Source organism: Malaclemys terrapin, chromosome 7 (assembly GCF_027887155.1).
Source record: "Malaclemys terrapin pileata isolate rMalTer1 chromosome 7, rMalTer1.hap1, whole genome shotgun sequence".
Lineage (NCBI taxonomy): Eukaryota > Metazoa > Chordata > Testudines > Emydidae > Malaclemys > Malaclemys terrapin.
The window spans coordinates 49917745-49935690 of NC_071511.1; the positions used below are offsets into that span (position 1 = coordinate 49917745).

The 17946-nt window shown below is 55.9% G+C and overlaps 1 protein-coding gene across 1 annotated transcript in view; it reads left to right on the plus strand.

Annotated features, from left to right (window-relative positions):
* The window catches only part of SLC38A3 (solute carrier family 38 member 3), an 86986-nt gene that overhangs the window by 37767 nt on the left and 31273 nt on the right, over positions 1 to 17946 (plus strand). The window contains exons 2-4 of the mRNA XM_054033510.1: positions 4593 to 4728; positions 6227 to 6311; positions 8898 to 9013. Of these exons, the coding sequence (XP_053889485.1) occupies positions 4625 to 4728; positions 6227 to 6311; positions 8898 to 9013 (305 nt within the window). The 5' untranslated portion in view covers positions 4593 to 4624. The remainder of the gene's footprint in view (positions 1 to 4592; positions 4729 to 6226; positions 6312 to 8897; positions 9014 to 17946) is intronic.

The following is a 17946-nucleotide window of genomic DNA, read 5'->3' on the forward strand; positions in this document are numbered from 1 at the left end:
CACGCCCAGCACTTTGAAGGCTGTCGGGGGGTCTCACGCCCACTGCTGAAATGCAGCCATCCCTGAGGTGGCCCATGGCAGCTGTTTAGCAGCGTGCAGCAACACCACATGAGTAGTTTAGGGCCAGGAAGTGCAGCAGGCTCCTGTATCCAGCGGAAAATGCAGGGGAGACTAGAAATCCAGCTGGCAGCTCCCCGGACACTGCAGATCCCCGCATGCAGGGCAGCCAGCGGAGCAAGACACAGCGTTGCCTGCTGGGCCCTGGCATCCCCGGAGCTGCACCAGAGAGGAGGGACGCCACAGTCCCAGGCCAGAGCTTGGCCTTTAGGGCAGGGTTGGGAGGTGGATTTGCACCAGACCCAAAGCTCTGGGGTGTGGGGATGCCTAGGGCTGGCACCTCAGTTTATTAGCAAAGGAGAGGCTGCCCTGGACATAACTGCTATCTCGGCTGGGGTGCTGGTCATGCCGCCATTGGATCTGATGCCCCCTTGCCCTGCCCATTGTGCTGTCATGCTGGATGCCCCTGAACCAGCCAGGCACTTTTCAATGGGCAAGTGCACCCTGTAGTGTTGGGGGTTGGGTCTTTAAGGGCTGAGCTTCCCAGACAGAGTGCATGTGGGGCGCTGAGAAGCTCAGTCCCAGTCCCCATGGCACTCTGTCCGAGGACAGCCCCTTTGTGCAAATATTACAGCTAAAGGGGCTCCTGACTGTGTGGCTTGGTAGAAGCATGGTCCTCGTTGATTAATAATCACTGTCCCCATGACAGCAGGAGACCTCCAAGAGCAGCCACGTCCCATGGACTGACCCTGCCCATGGGTCACCCCCAGGGTTTGCACCCAGAATCTTTACCATCATAGCACCGGTTGCTAGTGCTGGAAATAAAGGGGTCGCTCCGTTAGGTGGTAGCTGTAGTAGGCTTTTATCTTTCAGCAGCACAGTCATGACAAAGGGCTGTGACGTGCCCTTTCCCAAGGTGCTGGAACCTTTCCACCCAGCTAGCTGGTAGGATGGGATCAGCAGGGAGGTCAGGGCAGAGCCATGAGAACGGCCAGGTTGGATCGGATCAATCATAGAATCATAGAATATCAGGGTTGGAAGGGACCTCAGGAGGTCATCTAGTCCAACCCCGTGCTCAAAGCAGGACCAATCCCCAACTAAATCATCCCAGCCAGGGCTTTGTCAGGCCAGGCCTTAAAAATCTCTAAGGAAGGAGATTCTACCACCTCCCTAGGTAACGCATTCCAGTGCTTCACCACCCTCCTAGTGAAATAGTGTTTCCTAATATCCGACCTAGACCTCCCCCACTGCAACTTGAGACCATTGCTCCTTGTTCTGTCATCTGCCACCACTGAGAACAGTCTAGATTCATCCTCTTTGGAACCCCCTTTCAGGTAGCTGAAGGCAGCTATCAAATCTCCCCTCACTCTTCTATTCTGCAGACTAAACAAGCCCAGTTCCCTCAGCCTCTCCTCGTAAGTCATGTGCTCCAGCCCCCTGATCATTTTCGTTGCCCTCTGCTGGACTGTCTCCAATTTGTCCACATCCTTTTGTAGTTGGGGGCCCAAAACTGGACACAATACTCCAGGTGTGACTTCACCAGTGTCGAATAGAGGGGAATAATCACTTCCCTTGATCTACTGGCAATGCTCCTACTAATACAGTCCAATATGCCATTAGCCTTCTTGGTAACAAGGGCACATTGCTGACTCATATCCAGCTTCTCATCCACTGTAATCCCCAGGTCCTTTTCTGCAGAACTGCTGCTTAGCCAGTCGGTCCCCAGCCTGTAGCGGTGCATGGGATTCTTCCATCCTAAGTGCAGGACTCTGCACTTGTCGAACCTCATCAGATTTCTTTTGTCCCAATCCTCCAATTTGTCTAGGTCACTCTGGACCCTATCCCTACCCTCCAGCATATCTACCTCTCCCCACACCTTAGTGTCATCTGCGAACTTGCTGACGGTGCAATTCATCCCATCATCCAGATCATTAATAAAGATGTTGAACAAAACCGGACCCAGGACTAGGGTGATCAGATGTCCTGATTTTATAGGGACAGTCCCGATATTTGAGGCTTTGTCTTCTATGGGTGCCTATTACCCTCCCAATTTTTCACACTTGCTCTCTGATCACCCTACCCAGGACCGCCCCTTGGGGCACTCCACTTGATACCGACTGCCAACTACACATTGAGCCGTTGATCACTAGCCGTTGAGCCCGACAATCTAGCCAGCTTTCTATCCACCTTATATCCATTCATCCAAGCCATCCAACTTTTTTAACTCGCTGGCAAGAATACTGTGGGAGACGGTATCAAAAGCTTTTCTAAAGTCAAGATATATCACATCCACTGCTTTCCCCATATCCACAGAGCCAGTTATCTCATCATAGAAGGCAATCAGGTTGGTCAGGCATGACATGCCCTTGGTGAATCCATGTTGATCGTTCCTGATCACCTTCCTCTTCTCCAACTGCTTCAAAATGGTTTCCTTGAAGACCTGCTCCATGATTTTTCCAGGTACTGAGGTGAGGCTGTAGTTCCCTGGATTCTCCTTCTTCCATTTTTTAAAGATGGGCACTATATTTGCCTTTTTCTAATCGTCCTGGAACTCCCCCTATCGCCATGAGTTTTCAAAGATAATGGCCAATGGCTCTGCAATCTCATCAGCCAACTCCCTCAGATGTATCAGATCTGGTCCCATGGACTTGTGCATGTCCAGCTTTTCTAAATACACCTCTACCTCGATATAATGCTGTCCTTGGGAGCCAAAAAATCTTACCATGTTATAGGTGAAACCACATTATATTGAACTTGCTTTGATCCACTGGAGTGTGCAGCCCCGCACACCCAGAGCACTGCTTTACTGCGTTATATCCAAATTCGTGTTATATTGGGTCGCATTATATCGAGGTAGCGGTGTAGTCCTTAATCTGTTCTTTCACCACTCAGGGCTGTTCACCTCCTCCCCATACTGTGTTGCCCAGGACAGCAATGTGGGAGCTGACCTTGTCTGTGAATGGTCCATCTTGCCCAGTATCCTGTCTCTGAGCTTCTGGGAGAGTGGTCCCCTCCTGGCTTCTGGCAGTCAGAGGTTTAGGGTCACCCCAAGCATGGGGTGGCATCTTTAGCCATCTTAGCCAATGGCCACTGATGGACCTATCTTCCATGGACTTACCTAGTTCTTTTTTGAACCCTGTTATACTTTTGACCATCACAACATCCTCTGGCAATGAGTTCTGCAGGTTAATTGTGTGTTGTGTGAAGAAGTCCTTCCTCTTGGTTGTATGAAACCTGCTGCTTGTTCATTTCATCGGGTGATCCTTGGTTCCTGTGTTGTGGGACAGGGTGAATAATGCTTCTCTACTCACCTTCTCTTCATCGGTCATGATTTCATCGACCTTTCTTATATCCCCTGACAGTCATTTCTTGTCTAAGCTTTACAGCCCTGCTCTGTCTGGCCTCTCCTCACATGGAAGCTGTTCCATACCCTGGATCATCCTTGGTGCCCTTCTCTGAACCTTTTCTAACTCCGTTCTCTCCTGGGACTACCAGACCTGGGCACAGAATTCCACGGGTGGGCGCTCCAGGGGGTTATACAGCGGTGTGATGGCAGGGGTGCTGCTGGCAGCTGGAAAGGGTCTCACTCCACAGACGTGCTGGCCTTCTGGGTGGGCGTTGGCATGGCAGGTGGGGGTGGTAATAATGTCACCCTGGCACAGCCTGGGTTTGGAGTGCTCAAGGGTCCCTGTAGGCTATCCAGAGCTTGCCTGGCAGCCAGTACAGAGCGTGCGTGGGTCAGATGGGCTCAACTGGGGGCTGGATGAGTCGCCGCTCCCAGGTGTTTTTCACAGTTGTGCCCAGGTGGAGCCCATCAGGATGACCCAGCGGAGACGGCGTGAATGAGGGACTGGCCATCTAGGGCCGTCTCTGAGTGCCTCTCACAGCAAGGAAGCGTCCTCCCCCCAACCGGGTGCCACTGGAAACCCATGGTACCAAGCAGGTTCGCCTCTCTCCCTGCCCCCCCGTAGAGCTGTGCCCAGCACAGGGCGAGCGGGGGCAGTGCCGTGCTGTGCTGTGCACTGCCCGGGGAAGGGAGCGTGTCTCCCGGTGATGGGAGACAGCTCGTCAGCTCTCACCAGGCCCCAGTAAGATTTCCTTCCAGTGCCCATGGGGGAAAGCCCCTGGGTGTGTCAGCTTCGAGCTGGTGGCCCCTTAGCAGCAGGCCCAGGAAGGGTCAATGCGGATGCCCCCCGTGCCATAGCCCTGGGCAGATGCAGGACCCTGCGGTTAGCCTGGCTCTGTGGCTGCTGGCTGGGAAGGGAGGGCAGCTGGATGGCAGCAGGCTGGTGGGTGACCCTGCTGGCATTTCCACGTGCCCAGGGGGAGACCAATTTAGACCTGGAAGCCAGCCCAAGGTGGGATTTCGGGCAGGTCAAGCTCCAAGCCCACGGCCCGGATACATGTTATTCTGTTTGTGTTCCCAGCCCCACTGAGCCCCGATCTGTGCTCTGCCGCCTGGTCCAGCCCCATGGGGAGACGTAGTTCTCCAGGGTCTCAAAAGGAGTATGACTGACTTTCCTTCCTTCCTACAGCCAGCGCTGTTGCCCCAGTGAGTCTGGCAGAGATGGACCCTGCAGAGATCCCCATCCAGACAGAGCTGGTGGAGCTGGTGCCCAATGGGAAATATGCTGTGAATGCCTCGGCCATCCCCTTGGTGGGGAATACCAGGTAACCCCAGCACGTGGGCAGAGGGCAGGGGCTTGCCTGGCTGGAGCCAGCTGAGAGACAGGGTCATTCTGTCTTCCTGCGCCTGGCAGGGGATGGGTTAGGAACCCTTGCCAGATCTAGGCACAGTGAAGGCAGGTGCCATGCAAGTGTTCCCTTCGCAGCTCTGCCAGTGCTCCTCACTCCCGACCTGCAGCCCCCTGCTAGCCCAGCCCTGGGCTCAGGGCCAGCTTTAGGCCGATTCCCCCAATTCCCCTGAATCGGGCCCCGCGCCTAAGAGGGCCTGCGCCCTAAAGAAGAGTGCCTAACTTAGGTGCCTTTTTAATTTTTTTACTCACCCAGCAGTGGTCCGGGTCTTCGGCAACACTTTGGCGGCGGGTCCTTCACTCACTCCAGGTCTTTGGCGACATTTCGACGGCGGATCCTTCAGTGCCGCGGAAGACCTGGAGCGAGTGAAGGACCCATGCCAAAGTGCCGCCGAAGACCCGGACCACTGCCGGGTATTCAAATCGGGTCCCGCACTTCCTAAAGCCGGCCCTGCCTGGGCTCTCCCCAGCCCCTAACTCTGCCGGTGCCCCTCAGTCCTGACCCCCAGCCCCCAGCTAGCCCAACCCTGGGCTCCCCCCAACACACCCCATGCCTCCCACTCCTGTCCCATGACCCCCCTCCCCACAGCTCTGCAACAGGCAGCCAAGAAAACAAAGTGGGGTGGGGGCTGATCCCTGTCTAGGGTCTCGGCGGAGCAGCCCCTTGGATCCCGTACGAGAACGCCCCATTGCTGGGTGTTCAGAGAAGAGCCAGAAGGACTGAGAGGCTGGCAAGGCGGATTGATGGGGAGGCCGGCTGAGCGGCAGCGTGGGGGGATGCAAGCAGGCACCGGGGGGGGGGGGGAGGGCGCTAAGCTGCATGGGCAGGTCCTGCTCCAAGCAGCATGGTGCAGTCTGACCTCAAAGGGCCACCTCCAGCCTGAGCCTGGGGAAGAATTTGCTTCTAAGGAGGAGAATGACGGGACCACACACCCCAGTGCAGCCAGGAGCAGTGGGAGTCTATTAAGACTGGACACAGGAGAGCTGGGATCTGCTGCCTTGTGGGGTAATGCTGAGGAAGTCCCAGCCCCTCTCTGCCTCAGTTTCCCCAGGGGATCCTGGTGCTCACCCTGCTGGGAGGGGATTGTGTTTGTAGGGCACTTTGAGCCCCTTGGAGTATTGGTGCTGGAGGAGGGTGAGGGATTGGTGCCAGTCACTCAGGGACCCTCTGCTATACCTTCCCCCCCATGCCGCGGTGCCATCAGAGATAAGGCTCCCCAGGGGCAGGCTGGAGCCTTCTGGCCAGCAGAGCGCTCTGGAGTGGGAGCTGTGGGAGGTGAAGGAGATGGAGTGGCATGGCCCTGTTCTGCTTTGGGAGGTGGCATGGGCAGCCCAGGTGGCGCCAGGGAAAAGTAGCACCCCACTACGGTGCATGGTTTATAGCTCTTCTCTCTCCCCCCCTCACCTTACTCCAGGTTTGAAGAGCCCCAGCCCACCGTGGCGGAGATGGAGGAGTTCCTGCCCCAGGGCCCTGACAAGAAGCAGACCCACTTCACAGATGTGAGTCCAGGGAGGAGAGTGGCTGGTGGGGTGACTGCAGGCCAGGCACCTCCTCGTGCTGCTTGCCAAGAGCCTGGCCCTCAGGGAGGGCACAGACCCACTGCCCTTCACTGCAGAGCAGGGGCAGGGCAGGGGAGTGGAAGTTGGGAAATCCAGATCCAGCCCCCTGCTACCATGGGCTGCCCCCTGAGCTCATTCCCTGGGGCACAGAGAGAGCTGGAGAGATCTCCCAGGTTCTTTGGTTTCACCATAAACCTCCAGTTTAGCATGTGTGACCCATTTGCCCTCTAGTGGCTGGTCCACCTAGAGGATAAAAGCCTACTACTGCTGCTCACAGCTTGTTCAATTTTTCCTTTAGCTCAAGTGATCAGAGCTCTTGCATTTAGTGCTGGTGACCCCTAGGGGTGGGCGAGTGGGCTTGTTACATGGACTCAGTGGCTGCCCTTTTGGCCTGCTCCCCAGGAATTGAGCCAGGTACCAGGCTGCCCTGCAGGGGCCCAAGAGCAGGACACCAACCCTAACTGGCTGTGAGTTCTACACTTAGATTTCACCAAGTATGAATTCCTCAGGAGCTAGAACAGGCTAATCCTGGAGTCACCGACCATCCCTTTGGGCGCTCCGATCTATTCTGCCACCCAGGCGAGTCTGCCTTTGTCACAGAGGGTCCCTCACGCCAAGGATCACAGCAATAGTCAGGTTACTCCCAGTCCCAAGGGACCCGTCACTTACCCCAGGTCAATTGCACCTTAAACCATAGGCACCGACTGGAGCACCCACAGAAAAAAAATGGTGGGTGCTGAGCAGCCTCCCTAGCAGTGCCTCCCGCCAGCACCTCCCACCCACCGGTGGGCCCTGCCGATCAGCGCTTCCCGCTGCAGCACCTTCCACCCACCACAATCAGCTGTTCCGTGGTGTATGGGAGACACTGGGATGGATGGGGGAGAGGGGAGGAGCGAGGGTGGAGCATGCTCAGGGCAGGGGACGGGGAGGGCAGAGAAGCGGCGGGAAGAGGCAGGGTGGGGGTGAGGCTTGGGGGCAGGGGTGGAGTGGGGGCAGGGCCTAGGGTGGAGCAAGGGGGCGCACCCCCCAGCACATTAGAAAGTCGGCGCCTGTGCCTTAGATCTCACCCATAGACAGCGCTTGTAGCCAGTCCTGTAATAAACTGTCTAGCGCAGTGATACTCCGAGTGAGGCTCGGGAGCCACAAGTGGCTCTTGAACGTGTTTCCTGCGGCTGTTCACAACGCATGATGTTAAAGCCCCATATGATTTCATTATTAACCAATACAAGTTAGTAACCAATCAGGATGCTTGTACTGTTTTATTAACCGACTGTGGAATACTTGGCCAATCATTGTGCTGTGAGAATAGTGTGTATATATATATATAGTCAATGAAACAAGGAATTCACATGACTGGGGCCCTTTTGGAGCATGTTGCTCGCTAATTTGGCTCCTGACCGGCTGAGCTCGGAGTATCACGGCTCTACAGATGTATTGACTAGGAAAAGGAAAGAGGAGAGCTCTTTGAGAGGTTAAAGCAGCTAAACACAGACACACCCAAATTAATTCCAGTCTTATGTTTCAAAAAGTAATAGAGGCTTCTCTGATAAGCAGGCTCTATCTGTCCTTTGTGGCTAACCCAGGCTAAGCACTGGGAATCTCTTGCTTATGCCCAGTAATCCTTACCCCTCAGAGTCCAAGCAGCATAAAAGATCCTGTTCCTCCTTGTCAGGGCTTTTTATTCCTCCCCCCATTCTGCTTCGAGATGCAAATTCAGCTGCTGGGAGGAATTCAGGAGTCTGGCTCCTCTTGGGGTAGGGGGCAGCAAGCAACAGAAATCTTTTGTCCTCTGATGTTCCACAAGAGTTCGGCTGGTGTCACTGGGCTTCCTTGGTTGGGCCGGAGCTGACACCTCCTGTTCACACTCCATTCACACCAGTTAGTGCTTCTCTCCTGTCTGGTGGTTGCCAGTTTCAGAGCGAACACTTCACTGTTACGTCCTAGCATGGGACAAAGGTTTTATAAACCAGATAATGCCGGCAGCGACTCACAGCATTCCAGCACGTCCAACCACTAAGCTCATTTGTATAACGCTAATACCAAGGTTAATAAGGCTAACACCCAGGGAGTCAGGCTGGCTCCAGCTGTGTGCTTGTCATGGGTCAGTCGACACCTAGGGCCTTGGCATGAGCTGGCCCCTGATGTGCCAGCGTCACAGCGGGGCCTTCTAGATATAAGAGCAGGAGCAACTACAGTTGGCGTTGAAGAGCCAGGCTGTGGAAGTGGGGCTGTCACAGAGGTGCCCAGAGGGGTGCGGCAGCTTAGGGCAAGGAGGCAGGATATTGAGGAAGAGGGATTACAAGGGAAATAACAGCCCCTAGGAAGGAGGAATGTACCCTGGGCAGTGACAGAGGTGCTGGTACCAGTAGTAGCCCAGAGGGTTAGCTGGGGTGCTCCGAAGGCATCGCTCTGTGTAAGTAGCAGGTACTGGGGGGCAGGGGACATGGGGATATTTCCAGCTAGGGACATGGGGGGCCGGGCTTTGCCCAGCCAAGGCGCATGACCCTCTGTGTCCCGTCTGTGCAGTTCGAAGGGAAGACCTCCTTTGGCATGTCCGTGTTCAACCTCAGCAATGCCATCATGGGCAGCGGCATCCTGGGGCTGGCCTACGCCATGGCCAACACCGGCATCCTCCTCTTCCTGTGAGTGAAGCTTTCCACACGCCTCGTGCCGGGGGGTCGGGCGCGGCTGGGGGTGGGAGGCTGGCCCACACTCAGGGACTGAATCTGCTCTTTGGCCTGTGTGGGTCCAAACTCCTAACCGGTCATGGCAGCAATGTGAGAGCTTGGGCAGGTGGGTGAGTGGATACTAACCCAATGATGACAACGGGGGTGTATGGGGATGGATGGATGGATAGAGGCCAGTGTGTGGGGAAAGATGGATGGATGGATAGATAGAGGGGTGTGTATGGGGATGGATGGATAGAGGTGTGTGTGGGGATAGATGGATGGATAGAATGGTGTTGTTAAGGCTGCTTCCCCACTTTGAACTTTAGGGTACAAATGTGGGGGCCTGCTTGAAAACTTCTAAGCTTAACTACCAGCTTAGATCTGGTCCGCTGCCACCATCCCAAAGCTAATTCCCTTCCCTGGGTAGCCTTGAAAGACCTTCACCAATTCCCTGGTGAATACAGATCCAAACCCCTTGGATCTTAAAACAAGGAGAAATTAACCATCCCCCTCCTTTCTCCCACCAACTCCTGGTGGATCAATATCCAAACCCCTTGGATCTTAAACACAAGGAAAAATTAATCAGGTTCTAAAAAAGAAGGCTTTTAATTAAAGAAAAAGGTAAAAATCCTCTTTGTAAAATCAGGATGGAAAAATAACTTTACAGGGTAATCAAACTTAAAGAGCTTAGAGGACCCCCCTCTAGCCTTAGGTTCAAAGTACAGCAAACAGAGATAAACACTCTAGCAAAAGGTACATTTACAAGTTGAGAAAACAAAGATAAACTCACACGCCTTGCCTGGCTGTTTACTTACAAGTTTGAAATATGAGAGACTTGTTCAGAAAGATTTGGAGAACCTGGATTGATGTCTGGTCCCTCTTAGTCCCAAGAGCGAACAACTTCCCAAACAAAGAGCACAAACAAAAGCCTTCCCCCCGCCTCAAGATTTGAAAGTATCTTGTCCCCTTATTGGTCCTTTGGGTTAGGTGTCAGCCAGATTACCTGAGCTTCTTAACCCTTTACAGGGAAAAGGATTTTGGAGTCTCTGGCCAGGAGGGATTTTATAGTACTGTACACCGGAGAGCTGTTACCCTTCCCTTTATAATTATGACAGGTGTGTATGGGGATAGATGGATGGATGGATAGAGGGGTGGATAGAGGGGTGTGTGTGGACGGATAGAAGGGTGTGTATGGGGATGGATGGATGGATAGAGGGGTGTGTGGGGATGGATGGATGGATAGAAGGGTGTGTTTGGGAATAGATGGATGGATGGATAGAGGGGTGGATAGAGGGGTGTGTGGGGATGGATGGATGGATGGATGGATGGGTGTGTATGGGGATAGATGGATGGATGGATAGAGGGGTGTGTGGGGTTGGATGGATGGATAGAAGGGTGTGTATGGGGATAGATGGATGGATGGATAGAGGGGTGGATAGAGGGGTGTGTGGGGATGAATGGATGGATGGATGGATGGATGGATAGAAGGGTGTGTATGGGGATAGATGGATGGATGGATGGATGGATGGATGGATGGATGGATAGAGGGGTGTGCGCTGGGTGGACACGCACACTCAGTGTTCGCACGCTAGGGGTGTTGCACTTGCTGTTGGCAGCTGACCCTGCCTGAGCTGCCCCGCAGCTTTGTGGCCACGCTGGCTGACAGGAGCAAGGATGGGCAGAGGGCCCGTGGGTGGCTGGCCCAGCTGGGATCCCAATGCCATCGGTGATCCCGCTGGCACAATGCTGGCATGTTGGCAGAGACAAGAGCCCACAGTACCCTCCCGGTCTCCCACTGCCCCAGAGCAATCAGCCAGACACGGGGGATTCCCCCTGGAGACAAACACGGCAGGGGCCAGACATGTCTCCGCCCCAGGAGCTGTGATTGACACCCCACAGCACGGCACAACTCAGTGCACTGTCTGCTCCACCGCCAGCTCTCGACACCCCACCCCCGACAGGCCCCAATTCCCCTCCCCCACACAGATCTGCCAAGGGCCAGCGTCGCGATATGCAGCCAACCCCCAGCTTGACCCATCCTGCACCACATCCAACCTTGCCAGAGCCCCCAGGACAGCCCAAGGGCGGGCGAGACCATCTCATGGGTGAAGAGCAGCTGGCTGAGGCTGAAGCCGAGCGAGCTGGGGGCAGTGCTGGTGAGCAGAGGAATCACGCTGGAGACTCTGGGCCACGAGGCAGTCTCCCCCAGTGAATGGTTGATGTCCCAATCAGTCGATTCAATCCGGGGCTTGGGAGGCACCAGGCTCCAGAGGGAGGGACATGGAGTGAGGCCGAACTGGAGAGGATTCAGCGAGAGACACGGAGGAGCTGGAACGGGTGTGCCGGTGCGACCCCAGCTGATGCCCGGGCAAGGACCCCCAGGAAAAGGGGAAAAACCAGCCGAGCCCAGAAACCGGAGTGTTGCTGTGGGAGGGGTAGGACTGCCAGGAGCTCTCTGGGCGAAGAGGTGGGAAGATGGGTCACTGCCAGGCAGGGAGCCCTGGGGAACAGGGCTGTGGCCAGGGAACGCAGGACTGCTCCAGACTTGGAGGCCAGGCTCCTGTAGTGGGGAATGGGTTGGACCTTTCAATATTTGCTGTGGGAACTGTGGGAGTTGTGTGCGGAGCGACGGCCTGGGAGTTGATTGATATGTTGCATTCGGAGGCCAGCTTTGAGTGACTCTTCCTTGCATGGCGGGACAAGGAAGAGAAACTGAGGCTGGAGACGCCTGTCATGCTGCACCCTGCTGCTGGAGGGCACTCTAGGCGAGGTTGCCCTGTCATGATGACCTGGCCGGAGTTATTGGCGCCTCCGTCATCTCTCAGCTAGAATACAGCTGCACACCAGAGCTGGGCACAAAGCTTGCAGCACTCAGAGAACCTCAGCTGGTATCGAACGCAGCCACGCACCAGTGAGATGGGCTTCCGCTGGCACATGGAGCTCCTGCCTCTGCCCGAAGGTCCGGGGGAGATCTGGGCGCAGCACCGCCGCTTCTGTGGCCCAAGGACCCCTTCTCCCCAAAGCAGTGTGGACAAATCAAACCAAATGCTCCCCAACCCAGCCCCTCCTCAGTGCATGCAGCCCTCGCCCTCCTGCCGCCTGGGGAAAGGTGAGAGAGAGCGGACCACACATGACAGATGCCAGCCACATCACCTGCTGCACAACTGACCGGCACTCAGATGAGGCAGGATACCAACCCATCTGGAACAAAATAAAATTACAAGTCCCAGTTCCTTCCTGGCCTGGCATTTGCCCCTTTGATTTTGCCCATCAGTAACACATGTTACCTGGCACTACCTGGAGAGGTTTGTGTGCTTGTCCCACCTTCAGTTTGGCGCTGTGTCCCCAGCCTGTGCTGACAGTTCCCCTTCCATGCGCCCAGACCAGAGGGGGGCGTAGATACAGGTTAGCTGATCTCTGCAGTTCCCAGGCCTCCTGATTCAGCGCATTGTTAGACCCACTAGGACCCCCCTGCCACTCCCTTTGGCATGGGCCACAGTGCCGAGGCTACAGTTTTGGCCGCAGGCTTTCTCAGTCCGGGCCGGGAATGGCTGACACTTGGCCGTCACGGCTTTCTGGTGGGCCCAGGAGGGCATCACAGTGCAAACACAAACGCCGGCTTACAGGGGAATTCGCAGCCATGTCTAATAGACACCCCCCACACACACGCTCACACTCGTGCACATGGACCCAGATGCAGATTCAGACCTACCTGACAGACACACACTCCAGACCAGTCCTGCAGAACCGCCTGGTGATAAAACCAACCAGGCTCTACAGCACTCAAGTCAAGGTCTACGAGACACCTCTGATTCACACTTGCTGAGCACCTGCTGCTCCTGCTGGGGTGGTGGATGCTGAGTCCTTCTGAGCAGGCCCGCCGGCTTGCACACCCCAGAATCAGCCGCTACTTTGGAAACGGCTCCCCATAATTTGCATGGCCGTTCCCAACTAACATATAGAGCTGAATAGAGAATCATCTCCCTGTTATCAAATTCTGTAGGGGGCATATAAACCGGCTGCCTGTGTCCATGCAATTCGCTGAGCCTTCACCATCTTCCCCAGCTGCCAGTTCTGGGAATGTGACCACACGCCTCACCGTATGGCTACGATTCTGTGATAAGGGGGTTTCCTAAAGCCCCAGCTCCTGGAGTCGGGTGATTAGGGGGCAAATCTCTGCTTGCGTTGGGAGAAGAAGTATGTTTCTGGCCCTTCCATTTGCAGGGAAATGCTTGAAAACTGCCCCCAATGGCTCAGGAAATGGAAGGCAAACAGAACCCAGCATGTATTGCTGAGACACCCGGGGGGTTTTAAGCCAGCCTTGTGCTTCCAGCAGGTGTGTTTGGCATTACTGCACACAGCATCAGAGCCAGCGATCGCCCTCTACACCCCCCACACACACACTGTGGGGTGCGAGGATCCCCCAGCACTGAGAGAAGAGCAATCAGAGGCCCCGCCCAGCACCCTGGGGTGCCCACATAGCGGCTATGTGCTGCGTAGCTCTGCTGGCTGCTCTGCCTAGCTGCCCCAGCTGCCCAGGTCGCCCGGTCAGCAGCCGCCTGGTTCTCTGTGGGGCTGAGGAGCTGCTTGGTGGCTGGCGGTGGTGGGTGAAGGGGGCGGCTGCCTGGCATCCTTTGCTTCCCACTTCCTTGTTAGGCTGCGGCCTTAATGAGGAGCTGGTGGATCCGGCCTCCTGTTCCCTGCTGGTGGGAGCAGCAGGGCCGCCGGCAGCTGTGGACTTTCCCCAGGGTCGTTGCTGGTTGTGGCACCACTCACAACTGTTCAAACAAAGCAGAGAGGGCAGCCAAGGCCTGGCTGGCTCCAGGACTGCCCGCAGCTTCCAAAAAGCCAATTTTCCATTGACCTAGAGAGGTGGGAGGTCCCTGCAGCCAGGGAGGGGAAATGACCCAGGAGGGCAGCTTTCCAGGGCGCCTCCTGCCATCCTGCGGGGCTGCAGGGCACTCGCCAAGACCCAGCCCCCTTGTGCCAGGCGCTGTACGCACCCACAGCCAGAGCTGGCATCAGCCCCAAGGGGCAGGCCAGCTAAATGGACAAGGATGCGATGGGGAACTGAGACCCCCTAGCCACAAAGTTTGTGCCACAGCTGCCCACTGACCCCAGATCAGCCACAGCCCAGGCCAGGGATTAACCACTAAGCCATCCTTCCACTACTGGGTGCCTCCAAGCACCGCCGACCCCCAGTGTCCCATCCACTGGGCAGTGGTCGGTGGGCCCCAGAAGCCTCTCAGTGGCTGGTGTCGCTCTGTGCAGCCCCTCAGAAGGATCCCCCGATGCCAGCCCCGGGGGCAGCTGTCACCCACAGAGCCACGTGACAGGCAGAGGAGGAAGGCCTGCCTAGCTCATCCCCTGGCATGGTAATAAACTCTGGACTGTGTGACCGGAGAGATTAGCACTGCTGCTCGCCTCTGGGGCCAGGTTGGATGGCACTGGGAACACGTAGTCACGAGGCCACCCAACCAGCCGGGCACTGCGGAGTGATCTGGGATCACTGCCCCTCCAGCTTCTGATGGGGAGGTGTCTGCGGGTCACGAGGAGCTGGTGCTCATCTCGATCACGTGTCCCTACAAGCAGTGCCCTGTCCATCCCGTGCCCTCCGCATGGGCATAGTGTCATATGCCTTGTTGTTGGCAGTGCCAGGCTCCAGTACAGGGGGAGGCGAAGAGTGGGATTGAGTGTCAGCTGGGCAGGATATGAACAAGTGGTTGGGGGGGGATGGGGATGGAGAGCTGGGGGGCACTGATTGGGCAGGATGGGGATGGGTTGGGGGGCACTGGCTGGGCACTGGCTGGGCATGGCTGGGTAGGGGCCACCGGCTGGGCAGGATGGATATGGGCAGCGGGGGGAGGGTACCATCTAGCTAGCTATCATGTGCCCATCACTGTGGTATCTGGTCTGCAGCAAGCTCTCCTATCCTGTCTGTGGGGTTCGCTCTGTGGAGGGAGTTCCTTTGAGGCGGGATGACACCCCAGGCCAGCTGCTTTCATGGACCCCGGTGCTGAGGCAGGTTAGCGCAGGCACGCCAAACCGCAGTCCTGAGTGCCCTGGCTGGAGCCTTGAACCAACTCAGCCCTGAGGGCAGCCCCCTCCAGAGCCCAGCGGGTACCTGCTCCTGGGACGGTTCTGCTGCTTACTCACATGCTCAGCTAGGACTCAGCGAGGCCTGGCTCCACGGTGTCTGGCCCTTCCCAGAGCCCCCGGCCTGAGCCCCTGGCCACAGCCTCCTGGGTTTGCATTTAAAACAACCACAGATGCGCTGCTGCTCACGAAACCTTTGTAGGCGCCTGGGAAACAAGTCCTGCTTTGCCCTCCTCTTCCGTGTGTGTCTCAGTGCACGTAGCATGGCAGCCTCCTGAGCAGAGTCCGTCGGCCCCCGGATTCCTGCACCCATGAAACAAGCGAGATTTCAAGGGAGATTCCAAAACCACTGGAAATTTTCCAAAAAATGAAATTCTGGAAACCCTGGTTTAGGGCCATCAAAACATTCCAATCTCCATTGCAACCTTTGAGAAATGGGGTTTGTTCTGGTTTTGCTAGAAAATTAAGCAGTATTTCACAATAAAAAAATCAGCAGTCCCGTTCGGAGCTTTTCAACCTTTTTTTTTTTTCCAACCATTTTTTTTCCTAAGTGAAATTTCATCCAAACCATTATGATTTCACAGGAAATGTCAGTTTATCAAAATGGTATTTTCCCCATGGAAAAATGTTTCAATGGAAGTTTTCCAGCAGGCTCGTCCCACAAGCCCGGGGAGTGGTGCAGTGCCATAATCTCCCCTTGAGATATGGGGAAACTGAGGCACAGAGCAAGCCAGAGAGAGACTCAACTACGGTGGCCCAGCCAGTTGATGAGAGAGCTGGAAATAGACCCAAAGTCTCTGCTACGCTCACTGTTCCGTGCCAGTTCCCGGTTACTCACGGCTGTTCTTCGGGGCGAGGACCACGCCTGCATGTGCTTGTACAGTACCTGGTGCAGCGGGGTCTCGGCCCTGATTGGGCCACTCCAGAAAGGAGCAGCGTCAAACTGCAGGGGGTTGGAGTGGATCCATGATGAATGTTTGCATCCCACTCAGCCAAGAGAATAGAGTTTGCTCACTCGGTTTCACTTCCTGGTTCCCACTCAAAAGGTCCAAGGCTGCTGCTGTGGGGAAAATCCATCTCCTAAAACACATGGGGGCAACTGGCCTGACCCCGCAGCCCATTCCTGTTGGCTGCAGAGGGGTCACGCCTGATTTATCCTGGAGTATGTACGCAGGGCGCAAACCTGTTTATAGCCCCATGGGTTTTCTAGCCCCCACGCTTTAACAAAACCAGCATTCAGGACTCCCTGGTGGGGATCTGTGCCGTGAAATGACTGAGGCTGTGTCCAGGTTGTTGGTTAGCTATGCAACATGGCAAGACACGTGCGCTCAGCTCTCCGCATCACAGCAGAACTCAGGTGGATATTGGGGTAGGGGTGGGGGGGTTCCCTTTACTGATAGGAAAGTGTTTTTACACTGGAGTAAAACCAGGACAAACAGATCCAGAGACGAACCTCCAGCTGATGGAGAACACTGCCATCCGTGCTGCCCGGTCCCCCCTAGCTGCGAACTCATCTCAAGATTCTGGGGATGGCAGGAGAGAAAAGAAAATCTCCTTCCCTAGGAGACTGCTGGGGAAAAGCCCATTCAAATGCAAACGACGCTGGCAGATGCCTTGTTACCTAGCGGGACTAATGACAACGGATCTGAGCGGAAAGGGCATTAATTAGCCAGGACCTTATCCTGTTCTTAGAGCCATGCACCAGGCTGGGCGAGAAGCTGTGAAAAGGTGGTTAGGGGGATCAGCTTATGACATTGTATGTGAGTCACTCAGGCGCTGTGCCTTGGTTTCCCCATTTGTATGGGGGGTAATGGAACTGCCCTACCCCAGGCAGGAAGGCTGCGAGGCTGAATACCCTACAGAGCATGAGGGTCTCAGATGCTGTGGCTGTGGAGGGTCAATCAGAACCAAAAACCAAGATCTGTATTTCAGGCCCCAGTCTTATGACATCTGGCTGCAGTCCAAATGCCCCATCCCATTCCCAGGCTGCCCTGGTTCCTGTTACACATGTCAGCGTGTCCATGCTGCAGACGGGGAAACCGAGGCAGACAGGGGTGGTGACTTGCCTGCCATCACACAGTAGGCCAGAGCCAGGAATGGGATCCTGGTGTCCTGTCCCCCGCCCTCTGTCTCCTGTTTTAAACTCAACCTGTCCTGTGCTTTGGGGCCAGACCAGCTGAGAGCTGCCCGGTGTTCCCAGGTCTGGAATGTGGATGAGCGCTCCACTCTGGCTCTTCCTTACACGCTGGGAGCAGCTCTCTCAGGCATCGGCGCATCAGACAGCGCCTTGTTTTTAGTGCGCCCTGGCCAGAGGCTGGTTTGCTGGCTCCATTCTCCCCGACACAGCTGCCAGCAGCCCCCAGGCACATGGGACACCATTGGACTCCTACGACACAAGGCAGAGACGGAGCCGGCCTTCTGCATTGCCTCTGCTGCATCCTCTGCTCGGCAGGTCCCAGCCCATTATAGCCTAGAGGCTTTGCCCCGCGGCATGAGCGATCTCACTTTGGAAGCCAGAGCCAGCCCTGGTCCTCGCCGCTCTCCCACCACCAAGCATGCAGGGCTCCAGGGGGAGGCTGGCACTACTTGGCATGACCTGGCGAAGTGGCATTTTGCCCAGGGTGATCTCAGGCAATACCGGGATATCGCGATGCCCTTGTCCTGGCGCAGGTGTGGGCGGTTTGGGGGCCTTTTGTCCAGTGCACCCAAGTGACACAGCTGTCCCGAGAGCTGGGCAAGTCCTCGTGTGGATAGGACAGCAGGATTCTTTGGGCATGGATCCATCCGACTCGGAGCATCCTAACCTCCCC